Source organism: Hypomesus transpacificus, chromosome 19 (assembly GCF_021917145.1).
Source record: "Hypomesus transpacificus isolate Combined female chromosome 19, fHypTra1, whole genome shotgun sequence".
Taxonomy (NCBI): Eukaryota; Metazoa; Chordata; class Actinopteri; order Osmeriformes; family Osmeridae; genus Hypomesus; species Hypomesus transpacificus.
Genome location: NC_061078.1, coordinates 5,189,865 through 5,204,464, shown reverse-complemented (window position 1 = coordinate 5,204,464; position 14,600 = coordinate 5,189,865). Strand labels below are relative to the sequence as shown.

General features: G+C 42.7%; 1 protein-coding gene and 1 long non-coding RNA gene across 3 annotated transcripts; both read left to right on the top strand.

Annotated features, from left to right (window-relative positions):
* The first annotated feature begins 594 nt into the window (after positions 1–594).
* On the top strand, positions 595–4,238 carry LOC124481594. Its single transcript, XM_047041670.1, has 2 exons — positions 595–1,032; positions 2,590–4,238. Exon 2 carries the CDS (start codon positions 2,617–2,619, stop codon positions 3,976–3,978), a length of 1,362 nt encoding a protein of 453 aa, XP_046897626.1. The 5' UTR covers positions 595–1,032; positions 2,590–2,616; the 3' UTR covers positions 3,979–4,238.
* A 510-nt stretch (positions 4,239–4,748) lies between these two features.
* On the top strand, positions 4,749–12,129 carry LOC124481593. Of its 2 annotated transcripts, XR_006957670.1 has the most exons (3): positions 5,315–9,201; positions 9,426–9,482; positions 10,890–12,129. It is a non-coding gene; the product is annotated as an uncharacterized LOC124481593 (long non-coding RNA). The 2 variants fall into 2 exon arrangements; XR_006957671.1 differs by lacking the exon at positions 9,426–9,482 and having other exon boundaries at positions 4,749–9,201.
* Positions 12,130–14,600: the final 2,471 nt, after the last annotated feature.

Here is a 14,600-nt window from a genome sequence, read left to right as displayed (position 1 = left end):
CTCAAAACATTATTCGTGGTTAAACTAACTGAACAGAGGCTGGAACCAACTGTTTTAACTAAGCAGAGACCAGCATGAATACATTTAGATGTTAAGTCCTCGTAAGTCATCTTAGACACAGCCTTAGGACCAGTTTTAGACAATTTATAAAGCGACTGTTAGCATTGAGGCTAATGGTTGCTAACCGTTATTAGCCAAAAGCAGTCAAGTAACCGTGGCTCACAAACAATATATTTTTGCTGTTTGTTGCTTTATTTTTATACGGTTTAAGCCAAAAAACAGTTATGTAACTTATTTGAACAGCAATAGTGTTCCACAGCTCATAAAATTTGCATTGGCAACAGACCGAGTTAGAGAGTGTGGAGGATTTCTGGTGTAAGGTGACCTCAAGAAAGGAGTCAACTAGGACAGGGGTTAGATGAGGAGAGGAAATAGCCCACGTAGGGAACTAGGCCAGGAAAGGAGACTTGTTTATCCCATGTTTATCCCCATGTAAGGAATTAGGTGAGAGAGGAGGCTGTTTGGGTCCCATGCTCGATAATGAGGAGAAGAGTGAGCTGGGAGAGTCACTCTCCCCCTCCCGTTAGAATGTTCTTTTCAGAGAAGAAGTCTGGTCGGGATGACCTGATAGGGAAATGTTGCTCGAGTGAGACCACGGGTTGTGCAAGAATGACCACGGGTTGTCTAAGGACAGCCAAGTGAGGGAGGACATCTGTTTATCTTGAACAAACTGTGTGATTGTCTGATAGTTGCCAAACATATTTGTGTGACGTAGAAAGACTGTATAAAAGTTCTTGTCTATTGAATGCATGTCGGACCTCCCTGGCTAGGGAGGCTCGGCGTATGAGAGACTTCCCTGGCTAGAGAAGTTCTGCGCGTGATTTCCAATCTGCCTGGCAACAATAAAGACAAGACCTTTGCAATCAATCTTCTGACTCCAAGCCTGTTAATTCTTGCTTCACTAAGAACCACTTTCGAGACCCCAACAATTGGTGACTACCGACGTGATTCGCTACATCTACATTTGAGAAGGTAGGCAATGAAAAAACCTGTAAAGTACCTAATGAATGCTTAGATACGAATCTTGAACTAAAAGAAGGTGAAAAAGGCTTTGGAGAAAGGGGACTGGTTGCAAATGTTTTAATTGCCAGGATGTATGTTACCCTGAATGAAAGAAATGATTGAATGTAAATGTTTCTTGCTAAAGCTTCTCTACTGTCGTACTATTAGGCTCAGGCAAGGGGGTCTCCGGCGGCCTCTATTCAATAACCTGAAAGCTTAGGTACAAAACTACTATGGGCCTCTTTAAAACAAAATTCGAGTAAACTGGGGACATTTCTTTAAGGGCCTTTTTTGAACCTAGCAAAAGGTAAAGTTCGGAAGGTCCGGTAAAAAATCGCCACTTAACCAACAAATGGTTAAAGCGTGTGCAATCAGAGTAAGATGGTTACATCTAAAACAAGGCTGTTGAAAAAGATCAGGTTAGCCAAGGGTGCCAGCGATTCGGGGGGTGCCTGCGTGTCTAACGTTTTTCAACAGACCTCAAGCAAATTATTATTGTAATATCCGTCCTGGCTAAAAAGTTGCACTATTAAACAACAAGTGACAGCAAAGTATAGCTGCAGCTATTACTTCAGTCGAAAGTGAGTCAGGACTAGCTATCCGAAAAGATTCATCTTAAGACGCGCTGAGAAAACTTGGGTTAGACGGATATCCGTAGATAATGTATATAATGTATGGAGAAATGTATGTTTTTGTGGCATTCCGTGAGATGACAGTCTTAAAAGGTTCTGAGAGTTCCTAAAACAGCTGTGGTAAAAAAGGCTGTTGAGGGAGCGATTAGAACCAGAGACAAAAATCTCTGTTAAAATGCTAAAAAACATATGGAAATGGAGTCAGATAAAAACGGAGTGATAAATCTATTGACTGTTTTTGATATTGACATGTAAAACCCTCTAAAATCAGTGAAACGAGTCTAAAAAAGTGAGAGAGAGTACGGCTGTTGCGCAATCGTTTCAGACTCGCTTCAGGAAAGCGAGTTGTAAGGGAGGGGGTGAGCAGGTTGGTAAAAAACAAGGGCGTTGCCCTAAGCAATGTGTGAATATCGAAAAACGGCAAGTGATGAAAAGAATAAAGTATAAGAACAATAATTTAATTAATTGATGCAATCACCGAGAGAAAGTTATGAGATAAAACAACAAAATGGTCAATTTGGGAAAAATCACGGCAATGGGAAAATACTACTGACAAGATCAAGTGTGGTGAAAGTGTCTTACATGCTGTTCTCTGAACATTACAGACGCTGATCCGGGCTTTTGGACCCCGGTTGTATGAAAAAACTCTCCTCAGGGAGGAGTAGAAAAATAAACTGTTGCCATGTCTGAAAAAATAAAAAGAACCATAAATGAGTGTGTCTCCATTACTGTCGGCTGAGTGTTTGCCTCGTTCAACAAACAACTCATTTACATTTACACTAACATTTACATGTACATTAACATTTACATAATGAAAAGATGGATACAGGAATGAATGTATGCAAATGGCATATGTATAAAAACTGGCCAGTAACACTCATATTCTTAAGTTTAGATCTGCCTGTTCCATCCCAAACGCAACATGAGTGTGCCAGAAAGACCGGTAGAGGGAGGAGCCAGAGCTGTCCTGTCGCCTGACCAGACCGTTCCAGCTGCTCCTCTGCGCGTGACCGCCCAGGAGGTGCTCAGCCTCAAATTCCCTCTTCTCCGAGAACGCCTCGTCGAGATGAACAGGAAATGGGCCAAGCGCACTGCCAAGATGACAACAGTCTGGCCAGAGCACGGGACTTTCGATCTAAGCCTCTGCGACGACATGAGGGTCCTGATCGCCAACCACAGCCATTCTGGTTCGGCCAAGAAAAAACTTAAAAAACGCAATGAGGAAGCTGAGTTTCTGAAGCTGTATGAAAAACAAGGACAGAACTATTGTGATACGGCTAAGGCTTGCTTGCTCGCAGCCAAGACCGATCATGAGACTCTAGAGAGGGCCTCCCCTCCCCCATACGCTAAAGAGGAGAGCGGCTCTGCCCCACCCAGAAAGACGGTGTATACGGGTGAGGCAGAGAACCCAAGATATTCATCATCCATCTTGGCCCAGAACCCTGTTGAACCCCTCCCAAGCCCTGTAATGAGTCAGGGAAGGCTAGTCCGTATCAAGGAGCCTCCTTCATACCATCAAGCGCCCATCCTGGTGAGGGGAACTCAGTTGAATTATGTGCCCTGGACAACAATGGACATGACTGGTTTAATTGCTCGGCTCCCCAATCCATATGAGGGAGCGAGTAGGTGGATTAAGGCATTCGAGCAAGAGACACTAGGCCACAACATAGCTATCGGAGACATCAAAATGATCCTGGGGCGCACCCTCGGAGCTGGAGGTTTGAGTGACGTCATGCATTCTCAGCATCTGGCCGAGATCCTAGACACTCATGCGGGGGACGGAGACCTTTTCAATGCAATCCGCACAGAAGTCTGGGAAAGCCTGAGAACCCTCTTTCCGGATCGGGTGAGGCTGGAGATGCTCACTGGGGAGACAATTGAGTCATCTGAGCCACCAATGGCATTTATTCACAAAACTTTGGGGAAATGGAGAGCTGAACTAGGGAAAAATCCAGAAGACGAGGTCCTGCAACAAGCAATGTTTCGACAAGGGGTCGTCCGAGGCCTGACAGAGACTGTTCAGGGGCGGTTGGCAGATGTAGTGGGTCTCTATTCCATGCCTTTTGCCCAGTTTTGCGAACACATCACCCATGCCGTGGTAAAAGAAAGGAACAATGAAAACAAAAGGCTGCAGAGTGACCGAGAGGATGCGCGGAAGCTGAACAAACTCCAACTCAGGTCCGGCCTACAAGCAGTACTCGTCGCTCCCCCTGCTGCCTACAGTCAAAACAGACAGTGGGGGAGCGAGCCAGAAGGGCTGGCGCTGGGCCTAGCTTCCCAGTAGCCGTGGCCCTTCGAGAGATGACGTAAGAAGCAGGAGTCACCTCTCTACAGGCCAAACTGAAAGGGACTGAGGGGGGGGGAGAAAGCATTAACGGATATCAAACTGAGTCTACAACAGGCACCAGCTCTGGCCCTCCCGAACTACGAGAAACCCATCTTCCTGTATGTATCCAATCATAATTTACACACACCACATAATTGCGAATCTTGTTGAACAGGGTAAATTTCGGTTGACAGAGGCACGGGGTTAGGAGATTTAAAGAAGAGGTAAAAATATTATGAAATATGTGAAGGAGTATGAAGAATTTGGGTTGTCACTGACTAACATATTTTTTTTCTATCCCTTAGGAATCGCATAGATATGAACTATGCGATGGGGGGAAGGGGGATAGGAAAAATTTGGACCATGGTCTCAGAGACAGAGGCAATTTTAAATTGATAATTTAGTTGATAAACAAGTAAAGCACACCCTAAGTAGTAACATTTATAATATTGATAGTCTAACCTTAGACTATGGTGAAGTTTTTGTTAAAGATGTTTTGTAGGAACTAGGGGAGGAGAAGGAGGAGAGAACGAGCCTCGGAGAAACCAATTAGTATCCAGCCTGGTGGTCGAGTCTCCAGTAAAGGCGACCGGGGGAAAAGTCAACACCCCGTGTAGAGACACTGCCTGAACACAGGGTCACGAGCAACGATGACCACAACACAGTTTGAAGGGTCGACCATGTGGTCCATCTGGAAGCACCGTTATAAATCCCACATCAAACTTGGTCACACCTATAACAACTATTGACTCTGATTTCCCTGATACAGTACAGGACAGTGCTCTCCTAAAGGCAAAGCACACGAATGACGTTGGTTAACTCTCAGCCTCCAACTGGGCCTGAGACTGAGGATTGAGAGCTTCCTGCTCGTGCCTCAGAAGTCAAGGTTGTGCCTAAGACCAAGGACCAAAACCAGGGCTCGAAGTTACCAAGCCACCCTGGACAACGGCGAACAGTCACTCAACCACTGCTCCCTGTTGAGGGATCAGAAAATGAAACTCAGCCGCCGAATGACAACAATCCCTTCCTGGTTGCGTTCCAACTGGGAAGAAGGGGGGTGAGTGAAACGGGGACACATGAGGTGGATGCAACAGCAATATTGTCATTGGAAATGTGAAACTAGAGTAATTGTTGACAAATGCCTAGGTGGTTTAGGTTGATAGAACCAGGGTTTATTGATGACATTAACGATGTTTGTTGGCTCTGAGTTAACACCTCCCAGAGTCCACTGCCCGTGCATGGAGAACAACTGGCGAGTAGCAGAGGAAAATAGGGTTTGGTGATGTATGCCTACATCCACATTGTTTCTGATGGAGTTTCACAAAAGCTATGACTAAACTAAACATCCTAAGCTTGAAGCTGTTATGACTGTATATCCATCTCTCTGTCCCGGTTTCTATAAAACTCACCTCCATTATGATGACGGAGTCAATAGGACTCTCCCCTGAACACAGAAGTATCCTGTTCCTGGACTGTATCTAATTCCAGGAGAGGGAAAAACCAGATCCAGATCCAGGGGTCGAGCCAGGGAAGGTTCACCAAAGAGGGCCAGCACCAGAGACCATCGACCTCCAATAGCCCCACTGTGCAGCTGCTAAAAGACGTGCAGCTGAGCGAGCAGGGGACGATCCTGGCAGACCCCATAGACCCCACACCCACACTGCAGAATCCCCTTCCCGAGCAAACTGCTCGGTGAGGGAGAGGTAAGTGGGCTGACACGAGATGTTTTAGGACAAGGGGGGAGCAAAGCAGAGTTCATGCAATATGAAGGGCACATGCCGTCACCCAGGTAATCCACTTCAAGCTAAACCAAACCACAGAAAACCTCGAGGAGGCTCCTCGCAAGAGGCGGGCTTTCAAGTCTGATGTAACGATTGATGCCATAGGTCAGCCAAGGGGGGTGCCCAACGACTTTAAAGCAAGAAATGAGGTGGCGTCAGGGTTTGAGTCCATCTTACCCTGGATAACGGTAAATAAGAACACTGAATGGATTAATTACCTGTACTATAATCAGCAGCGTTTCATTAACTATACAGACGAGGCTCTCACCGCCCTGGGCCAGCAGCTGTCGTCAACATCAGCAATGACCTGGCAGAACCGACAGGTATTGGACTGGCTGCTGGCGGAGCGTGGGGGGGTGTGCACTCTGATTGGTCAGGTATGTTGCACATTCATACCAAACAACACTGCCCCTACAGGAAGATTCGCACAAGCTATGACTGACTTAAAAGCACTGAGACAGGAGGTGAAGGATAATGCAGGACACAAGACTGAATGGTTTGAACTGATGAGGGAGAGCTTGGGAGATTGGGGGTTTAGCTGGGTAAGAATAGGGATTGCAGTGCTGCTGACCTTATTGGCCATTGTATTGATTCTCTGCTGTTGCATACCCATCTTCCGGTCTCGTGTCAAAACCCACTATGCCTGCCCCATTGTAGCTAAGATGAAGGAGTTGGATGACTCACATGCTTTTTCTCTGTTTAAGAGCAAGCCTTCTGCCCCGGACTTGTACCCTGTCCAGGTGGCGGAGGGACAAAGTGGCTGAATGATGTCCCAAACCAGGCCACACCGGGCGATGCCAAATCAATCGAGCCGCTTCGAGGCCGTGGAACATCGCTCAATGAGTATACCAAGCACATAATTTTGTTTGTTTTATGAGTTTAATTTTTGTTTTATTAATTGAGTGGTGTATATGTAACTCAGTGATTTGTGCATTAATCAGTGTAGGTTTGTGGAGGACTGCCCTCCCAAACCCATTTCTGTTGAATCATCCATGGTTTCTCCCCCCATTAAAAGAGCGAGGCCTAAAAAGCCGGGGGGAGTTTTACTCCAGGATCTGATGATACAGAGGAGCAAAGGCAATTCTGAACAGATATTTGAGTACTGCATATGTTGTTGTAAACTTTATGTGTGGACTTGATGTTTGATCATATACCATCGTGTTTTTGTGAAACTGTATTTGAGGGTCTGGGGGTATTTACCTAGCCAAAGGAAGGTTATATACTCACACATATTGCAGGCTTACAACCATATGAGTAGACTGAGCCAAGGCTTCCCTCAGACTGGGGACCTTGTTTACACAACATGAATTTGGACAGTTTCATTACAGGCAAACACTAGCTTACTATTCTACCATATACTCGCCTATTACTCAAAAGAATTAAGGAAAATTGGGTCTGAGGAGTTTTGTTTTTTTCAATGTTTAAATGTTTTACAGGCTACACAGAAAAATAGATTATGGGAGGAGTAGTGTGGGCAAAATGCCCACAAAGGGGGGAGTGTGGAGGATTTTTGGTGTAAGGTGACCTCAAGAAAGGAGTCAACTAGGACAGGGGTTAGATGAGGAGAGGAAATAGCCCACGTAGGGAACTAGGCCAGGAAAGGAGACTTGTTTATCCCATGTTTATCCCCATGTAAGGAATTAGGTGAGAGAGGAGGCTGTTTGGGTCCCATGCTCGATAATGAGGAGAAGAGTGAGCTGGGAGAGTCACTCTCCCCCTCCCGTTAGAATGTTCTTTTCAGAGAAGAAGTCAGGTCGGGATGACCTGATAGGGAAATGTTGCTCGAGTGAGACCACGGGTTGTGCAAGAATGACCACGGGTTGTCTAAGGACAGCCAAGTGAGGGAGGACATCTGTTTATCTTGAACAAACTGTGTGATTGTCTGATAGTTGCCAAACATATTTGTGTGACGTAGAAAGACTGTATAAAAGTTCTTGTCTATTGAATGCATGTCGGACCTCCCTGGCTAGGGAGGCTCGGCGTATGAGAGACTTCCCTGGCTAGAGAAGTTCTGCGCATGATTTCCAATCTGCCTGGCAACAATAAAGACAAGACCTTTGCAATCAATCTTCTGACTCCAAGCCTGTTAATTCTTGCTTCACTAAGAACCACTTTCGAGACCCCAACAAGAGCTATTTAACCTACCTGAGCAGACATTCAAGAAGAAGAATGTGCGTCGCTCGCGGACGCTGACTCAGAACAGACGTTGAAGGTCACTTGGAAAATCTACATACATTGATTCATAGACATACGTCTATGCATTGAGGACCGTCGAGAAGGATGGTTCTGGTTCATCCTGGTTCTGGTTCTGATGGAGGTTTCTTCCTGTTAAAAGGGAGTTTTTTTCTTTTCACAGCTATCTCTGCACGCTCAGAAGGGGAGATTGGATTGGAAAGAAATTTCACAGCAATTTCCTTATCATAGTCACTTTTTTAACTGGCTACATATGAAATGGACTAATTTGGAATTTAATGAATTTGATTGGATTTGATTATCAGTGGATTGTAATGACTTGGACTTTACATGGCCTGAATGGTATCTCTGAAGTACTCTGAGTTGACATTTGTTGTGATTTGGCGCAACATAAATAAAACTATTAATGAACATGTAGGCCTACATGTAAATATGTGTATCATACAACATTTAAAGTACTGAAACATATCTTTATTGAAATGATAAATCAAGGTTGATTCTGTCCAGGGTGTCTTAAAGCACTTTTCCCTCTGCTTGTCACTAGTATTGCAAGAACTGAACCTTGCACTACTAGATATAGTCAATATTTTTGACTGGTACTGTGTATAGGCTACACATATATGCATATATATATAAATACACATATTTGTATGTGCGTCACCGTCTCTCTGGCTCTGCTCCCTGCCTTTGTTGGTTCATTTCAGACCCTTTCTCTCCCCCTCTCTCTTCTCTGCAATCTAGTCAACTGCACTCACCTGTTTTCCTTCCTTTATAAGCAGGTCTGCTAGCCCCATTTTTCTCTACCAGGTTGTCTGCAACCTGAACCTCAGCACATTAAGTCTTTTGGGCCTGGTTTTCTATCTCTCTTGGATCTCTGGATTTCTGCACCTGCTCTGTTTCTTTGCTATTCTTGATCCTGCGTATAACCCAGTTTCTGTATTGAGTTTGATTGTAAGGATTTGGGGTTTGACTATTTAGGGATGTCCAAAGTCGGTCCTCAAGGGCCGCTGCCCTGCAGGTTTTAGATTCTTCCCTGTGTAACAAGGTAAAAATGAAACTAAGTACCTTTAGTGAACTTTCTCCAAAATCTTTGCAGTATTTAATATTTCTTTTTGGTTCCATTACTGGGTTCAGTATTGTTCCCGGTGGGGCAATAATTGAGGTTGCGCACTTTCAGACTGTCCCTCGTGTGGAAGTCTGTTACAGGGTAAGCTGCGTTCCTTCATTCTCCGTGAATGAAATTAATCAACATTGTCTATTTTGCTAAGTTTTCAATATTGTGTATTTCTTTTGTGACCTAAGATTGCCTTTTGTATTACTTCCGATGATTTGTACCGTGTTAAATATACAAATTAATGTAATAAAATATGCAATTTGTGAATGGTTGTTTAGTCGTCAAGTAGAGGCTAACTGGCTAATACCATTCTGTAGGATGACTGTTGTTCTGCCCCTGTACTGTGTGTGTGATCGCTCCACAGTGTGTTACAGGTATGTTTTGTCTGTGTTTTAAATTACCTAACCTGTCATGTACTTTATCATTGCCCTTTCTGTAAATTATTACACTATACGTTCAAGTGTTGTCACTAGTAGGCTGTAATGGGCTAACGGTGGGTAACTTGTAATCGCCTACACACAGCTATTTGTTAAGCCCTCGTGTGGAAGTCTGTTACAGGGAATGACTGTTGTTCTGCCCCTGTACTGTGTGTGTGATCGCTCTACTGTGTGTGATCGCTCCACTGTGTTACAGAATTAAACTCGATGACAGCGCAAGTCCACGACTCATCATCGTCTACATCAGTGGTTCTCAACCCTGGTCCTCAATTACCCCCTGTCCTGCACGTTTTAGATGTTTCCCTGCTCCAACACACCTGATTCAAATGAATGGGTCGTTATCTAGTTATGCAAAAGCCTGTTAACGACCATTCATTTGAAATAGGTGTGTTGGAACAGGGAAACATCTAAAACGTGTAGGACAGGGGGTAGGCTACTTGAGGACCAGGGTTGAGAACCACTGTTCTACATCACCATTCAGCCGACCACAAAAATACACTACAATTGTTATTAATATAGCAGACCGGTTAAAGTCCGCTACACCTGCTTCAACGCACCTGATTCAGATGAAATGGATCTATTTGAAAGATTGTTATGAACAAGCCTGCTAATGATGCACCGATATGAATCAGGTTCGTTGAAGCAGGGAAACATCTAAACATAACTTGCAGGAGAGCGGCCATCGAGGACTGGATGTGGATCTTTCTTCTGACCTGCCCTCCTTCTGCATTAACCCTCCCTGATGTCAAAGCCTCTCCCTGGTTCAGCCACGTCTCAACCTGGAACTCGGTTAACTAGCATTCCTCAATCGTCTACTCGCCTGCAGATTCCTGCATATACACCCCTGCAAGTCCCAATCCTTTTCATATCCAAATGACAAACATTATTGTCAGTCCGCCAATTTTCATGCGTCCAGGCTCACCTGAAGAATGGTCTTGATCGTGCTGTTATCACCCGCTGGTCTCGGATTTTCCTCCAATCATTCTTTTGTCTCACTGTACCATAAATCTTTAAAACTCAGTTTTTCTTTCTTTCTTGGGAGTCTTTCTGGCCATACTTGTTACATATGAGTGTGCTAAAACACTACAACTGAATCAAATTCTGAAATTAATATGATTTTATTATATTAATTATTTTATTATTTCTATTATTATTTTACGTTTTAAAACAGAACATTCAACAAAAGTTATTATAACGTGTGGAACAATGAAATTTTTTTGGGGTATTTTTTTTGTATGTAATAACAAACAATGTTACATTCTAATCAAATGTTTCAACCGCCACAATGTCTGTAATTCGTCTCCCTGTGCATTTAACATTAACATACAGCCTGGCTTGTTCTAGGCATGCCTCAAATGGCTCCCATAAACTCTCCTGGATGTCCAGGAGAGCTCCATTTGACAGCAGGACCTCCAGCTGTCCTTCGGTGCTGCCCTCTGCCACACCCAGGACCTCCACCCCGACTGCCTCCTGTGTCACGGTCACCATCTCCCAAAATAAATATTACTTATGTCTCATGACATCTTGCGATCAAATAGTAAACTATTTTCTTTCTTTTTTTTCATTTCAATGATATCACTTGTCCCGTTATATCTGCATGATACATTTCAGTGTTGAAAACCACAACCATTTACATGGCTTAATGAAATATACTCAATGCCCTGTCATGATCTGCTCAGGAGATTAATGCCTAACAAGGACACCTATGATTGTATACCTAATGTTGTATACCTAATTCAACACATTTAAGTTTTTTTCACATTATCCTTAATGATGGTCTGTCTTAACTACACATACTTCTGTTAAAATAGATTATTTTACATTTAATGCATTGAATTTAACCCACATTTATTTATATCAATGTCCTTGTTAATAGGAATTGTGATTTACCTTTATGTTGGTGTGGGCAGTTGACTGCAGCAAATCACCTCCTGCAGCCCTACTCGTCAGGTGCGAGAAGTTGTAGGTGCTGCCAAGCACCAGCTCCTCAACCGCAGCATCGCGCCAAAGATTTATGGTGACATCAGATTTATCCTGGAGATAACACAGAATGATACATTAGAACTACATAAGAGTTCTACTTGAAGATCTGAAGAAAAAAAGATTGAGAAGAGTCTAATTCATTTGGTCCTGTAAAAGACAACAATGAGCAAGAGTTTTGACAATTATGATAATGAATTTAATTCAGTATGTGTAACCGTGTCTTTACTTTCTGCTACAACACTTTTATAATTCAACAGTGAAATTCTGATATTGAGCAGTTCCTTGCCTTCACTGATATTTGTTGACCTAAAGATATCACTGTAAACGTATTCAGATTTTTAGCAATCCAACAAACCTGCAACATGTAATTTAACTGCTAAAGTTTCAGCTATTCCCACTAAGCAATGCTGTGATATATTACATGGATATAGTGAGCAATACACATTATAATGCAGAAAATGCTTTTTAAAAAGCCATTTCTATTGTGTTTGGCAGGAAACTGTTTAAATGCTTGGCACCATGGAACTGTTTGAAAGTACTGACAACTTTGTATGACAACTCTCTATTACAAGGATGATGAAACAGGCAATTTTGAATTTTTTAACTGAAGGGGTAGTCCCTGTCTCATCCTCACAATTAATGTCTCACCTGCCGTAGCTTCACCTCTCTGAGTGGCACCTCCTCTCTCCCACTGCTGACTTTTTTCACCGCTGAAAGCTGCCAACAAGCAACAACAACAATCACTTACTGATCTAATTAGACCTAAACATTTCACTGTGACATTTAAGTAAAAAACATTTATAAAATCGGTCTGGTTAAACAAAAAAACTACAGAAGATCCGTTGTTTCAGATTCTTACTGTATGACTTTGTCTACCTAAAAACTTAATATCTCTGAATTACAACAGGATAAGCTAAGTACACAGACAAAGTACTGGGAATGTAAATTTAGTGTATTACTCTTAGGAACAGAATCAGCATACTTGCACGATTTCCCCCTCAACTGTGAGGAGGCCCTTGCTGTCCTTCACCTCCCACAGGTTTCTCTGTAAGGACAGGGGACAGAGGAGGGCTCTCGCCTGCTCCATAAGTCCGTCCTTACTTATAACAGGCGAGGTCCTGAAAAATGTTGTGTCCCTGGTGATGAGAACGTAGTAGGGAGAACGTAGTCTCCCCGCAAGGAGTACCCCCTCATTAAATAGCTTTTCCCCTCCACGATCTTGGAGGAGAACTCCTCAAACATGGTGACTTTAGTCACCGTCTCCCCGTCTGTGATGGCCACAATTTTATTTATTTTGGTGGTTTTGGCCACTGCATTACTCTCCTTGAACTCCCATGTTATTACTCGTGCCTGATCCTTGACTAACAGGACCTTGATCCGGAGCTCAGGGGGCCTGTAGTACGGGCTGGGTTTGGTGCCAAAGAGGGTCGCTGTCAGTGCCATTCTGTAATTACAATAGAAAAAGAATGACTTGACATGTGACTCATGTATATATGTAGGCCTACATGAATCACACGTCATATATATATACATGTAACACATAACATACACATAAAGTCGGAGCTGTAAGCTGTAGTTGTACTAACAGCCAGTCTCGCGCGCCCCCTGGTGCACATAATAGCTAATGTTTTACCTCAGTTTCTAATAGAACCCCCGTTTTATATCTAATTTTTCTGACCCTTAACTTTTGAAGAAAAGGTTATGAGTGAATACATCGAATTTGACAATTATTTTAAGTCCAACGTATGTTGGCGTAATTGAGAGGCTATTTAAGCTAGTTTGTAAAAAAAAGAATTATCTTCTAACTGGCGTTACCGAACTATAAGGCCCTCGAAGAATATTTGTAATTATTTGTATGTGAAGTACACACTGTACTTCAATAGTTTACAAAACACATATCGGTTAAACAGGTTTTGTCAAGAATTAGTTTTGAAAAACGAACATACCTTATTAACCTAATAGCCCTTTCCTGCCGGATCATTCAAATAGCCTGTGGGAAATAAAATTCCCATGGTTCCCGCTTTAATAGGCTTTGCCGTGCGCGAGAGAATGTGTGTAATGGCGAGAGATTTTTATGATTAGGCCCTATACTAATATGCCGTCATAAAACTTCACATCATGGCAAAGTTTTATTGAGAAATACAATTTCACATTACAAGTTGTAAGTTACTCGTTTTACAAGCACGTATGTGTCACAATAGCCCCGCTCTGTTCATATTAGGCGTTAAGTGATCATTAATTTTTTCGCTTACTACCATCAAAATGGACACCTGGTTAAAAACGGGCACTTAAAGAAATCAAGGGACAGTAGGAGTGAGCTATTGGAATCTTTAGCAATAAAACATTTGAAGTTTAACCAGAGTAAGGTGTTGGGGGGTACTTGATAGGTGTCAAACACTATAGTATGGCAAGCCGTTTTATCATTTAAGGTCGGAGTTGTAAGCTGTAGCCTAGTTGTAACGGTCAGTCTCGCGCGCACCCTGTCGCACATAATAGCTAATGTTTTACCTCAGTTTCTAATAAAAAACCCAGTTTTGTATCTCATTTTTGACCATCAACTTTTGTAGAAAGAGTTATGAGTGAGTAAATCGAATTTGATAATTAGTTTAAGTCCAACGTATGTCGGCGTAACTGGGAGGCTATTTAAGCTAGTTTGTAAAAGAAAGAATTATCGTTTGGCGTTACCGAACTATAAGGCCCTCGAAAAATATTTTAATTATTTGTATGTGAAGTACACACTGTACTTGAATAGTTAACGAAACACATATAGGTTAAACAGGTTTTTGGCAATAATGAGTTTTGAAAAAACGAACTTACCTTATAAGCCTAAAAGTCCTTTCCTGCCGTATCATCCAAATAGCCTGTGAGAAATAAAATTCACACGGTTCCCGCTTTAATAGGCTTTGCCGTGCGCGAGAGAATGTGTGTAATGACGAGAGATTTATTTATTCTTTTTTATTTATTTTTATGTCGAGAGATTTATACAATTAGGCCCTATACTAATATGCCGTCATAAAACTTCACATCATGCCAACGTTTTATAGAGAAAGACAATTTCATATTACAAGTTGT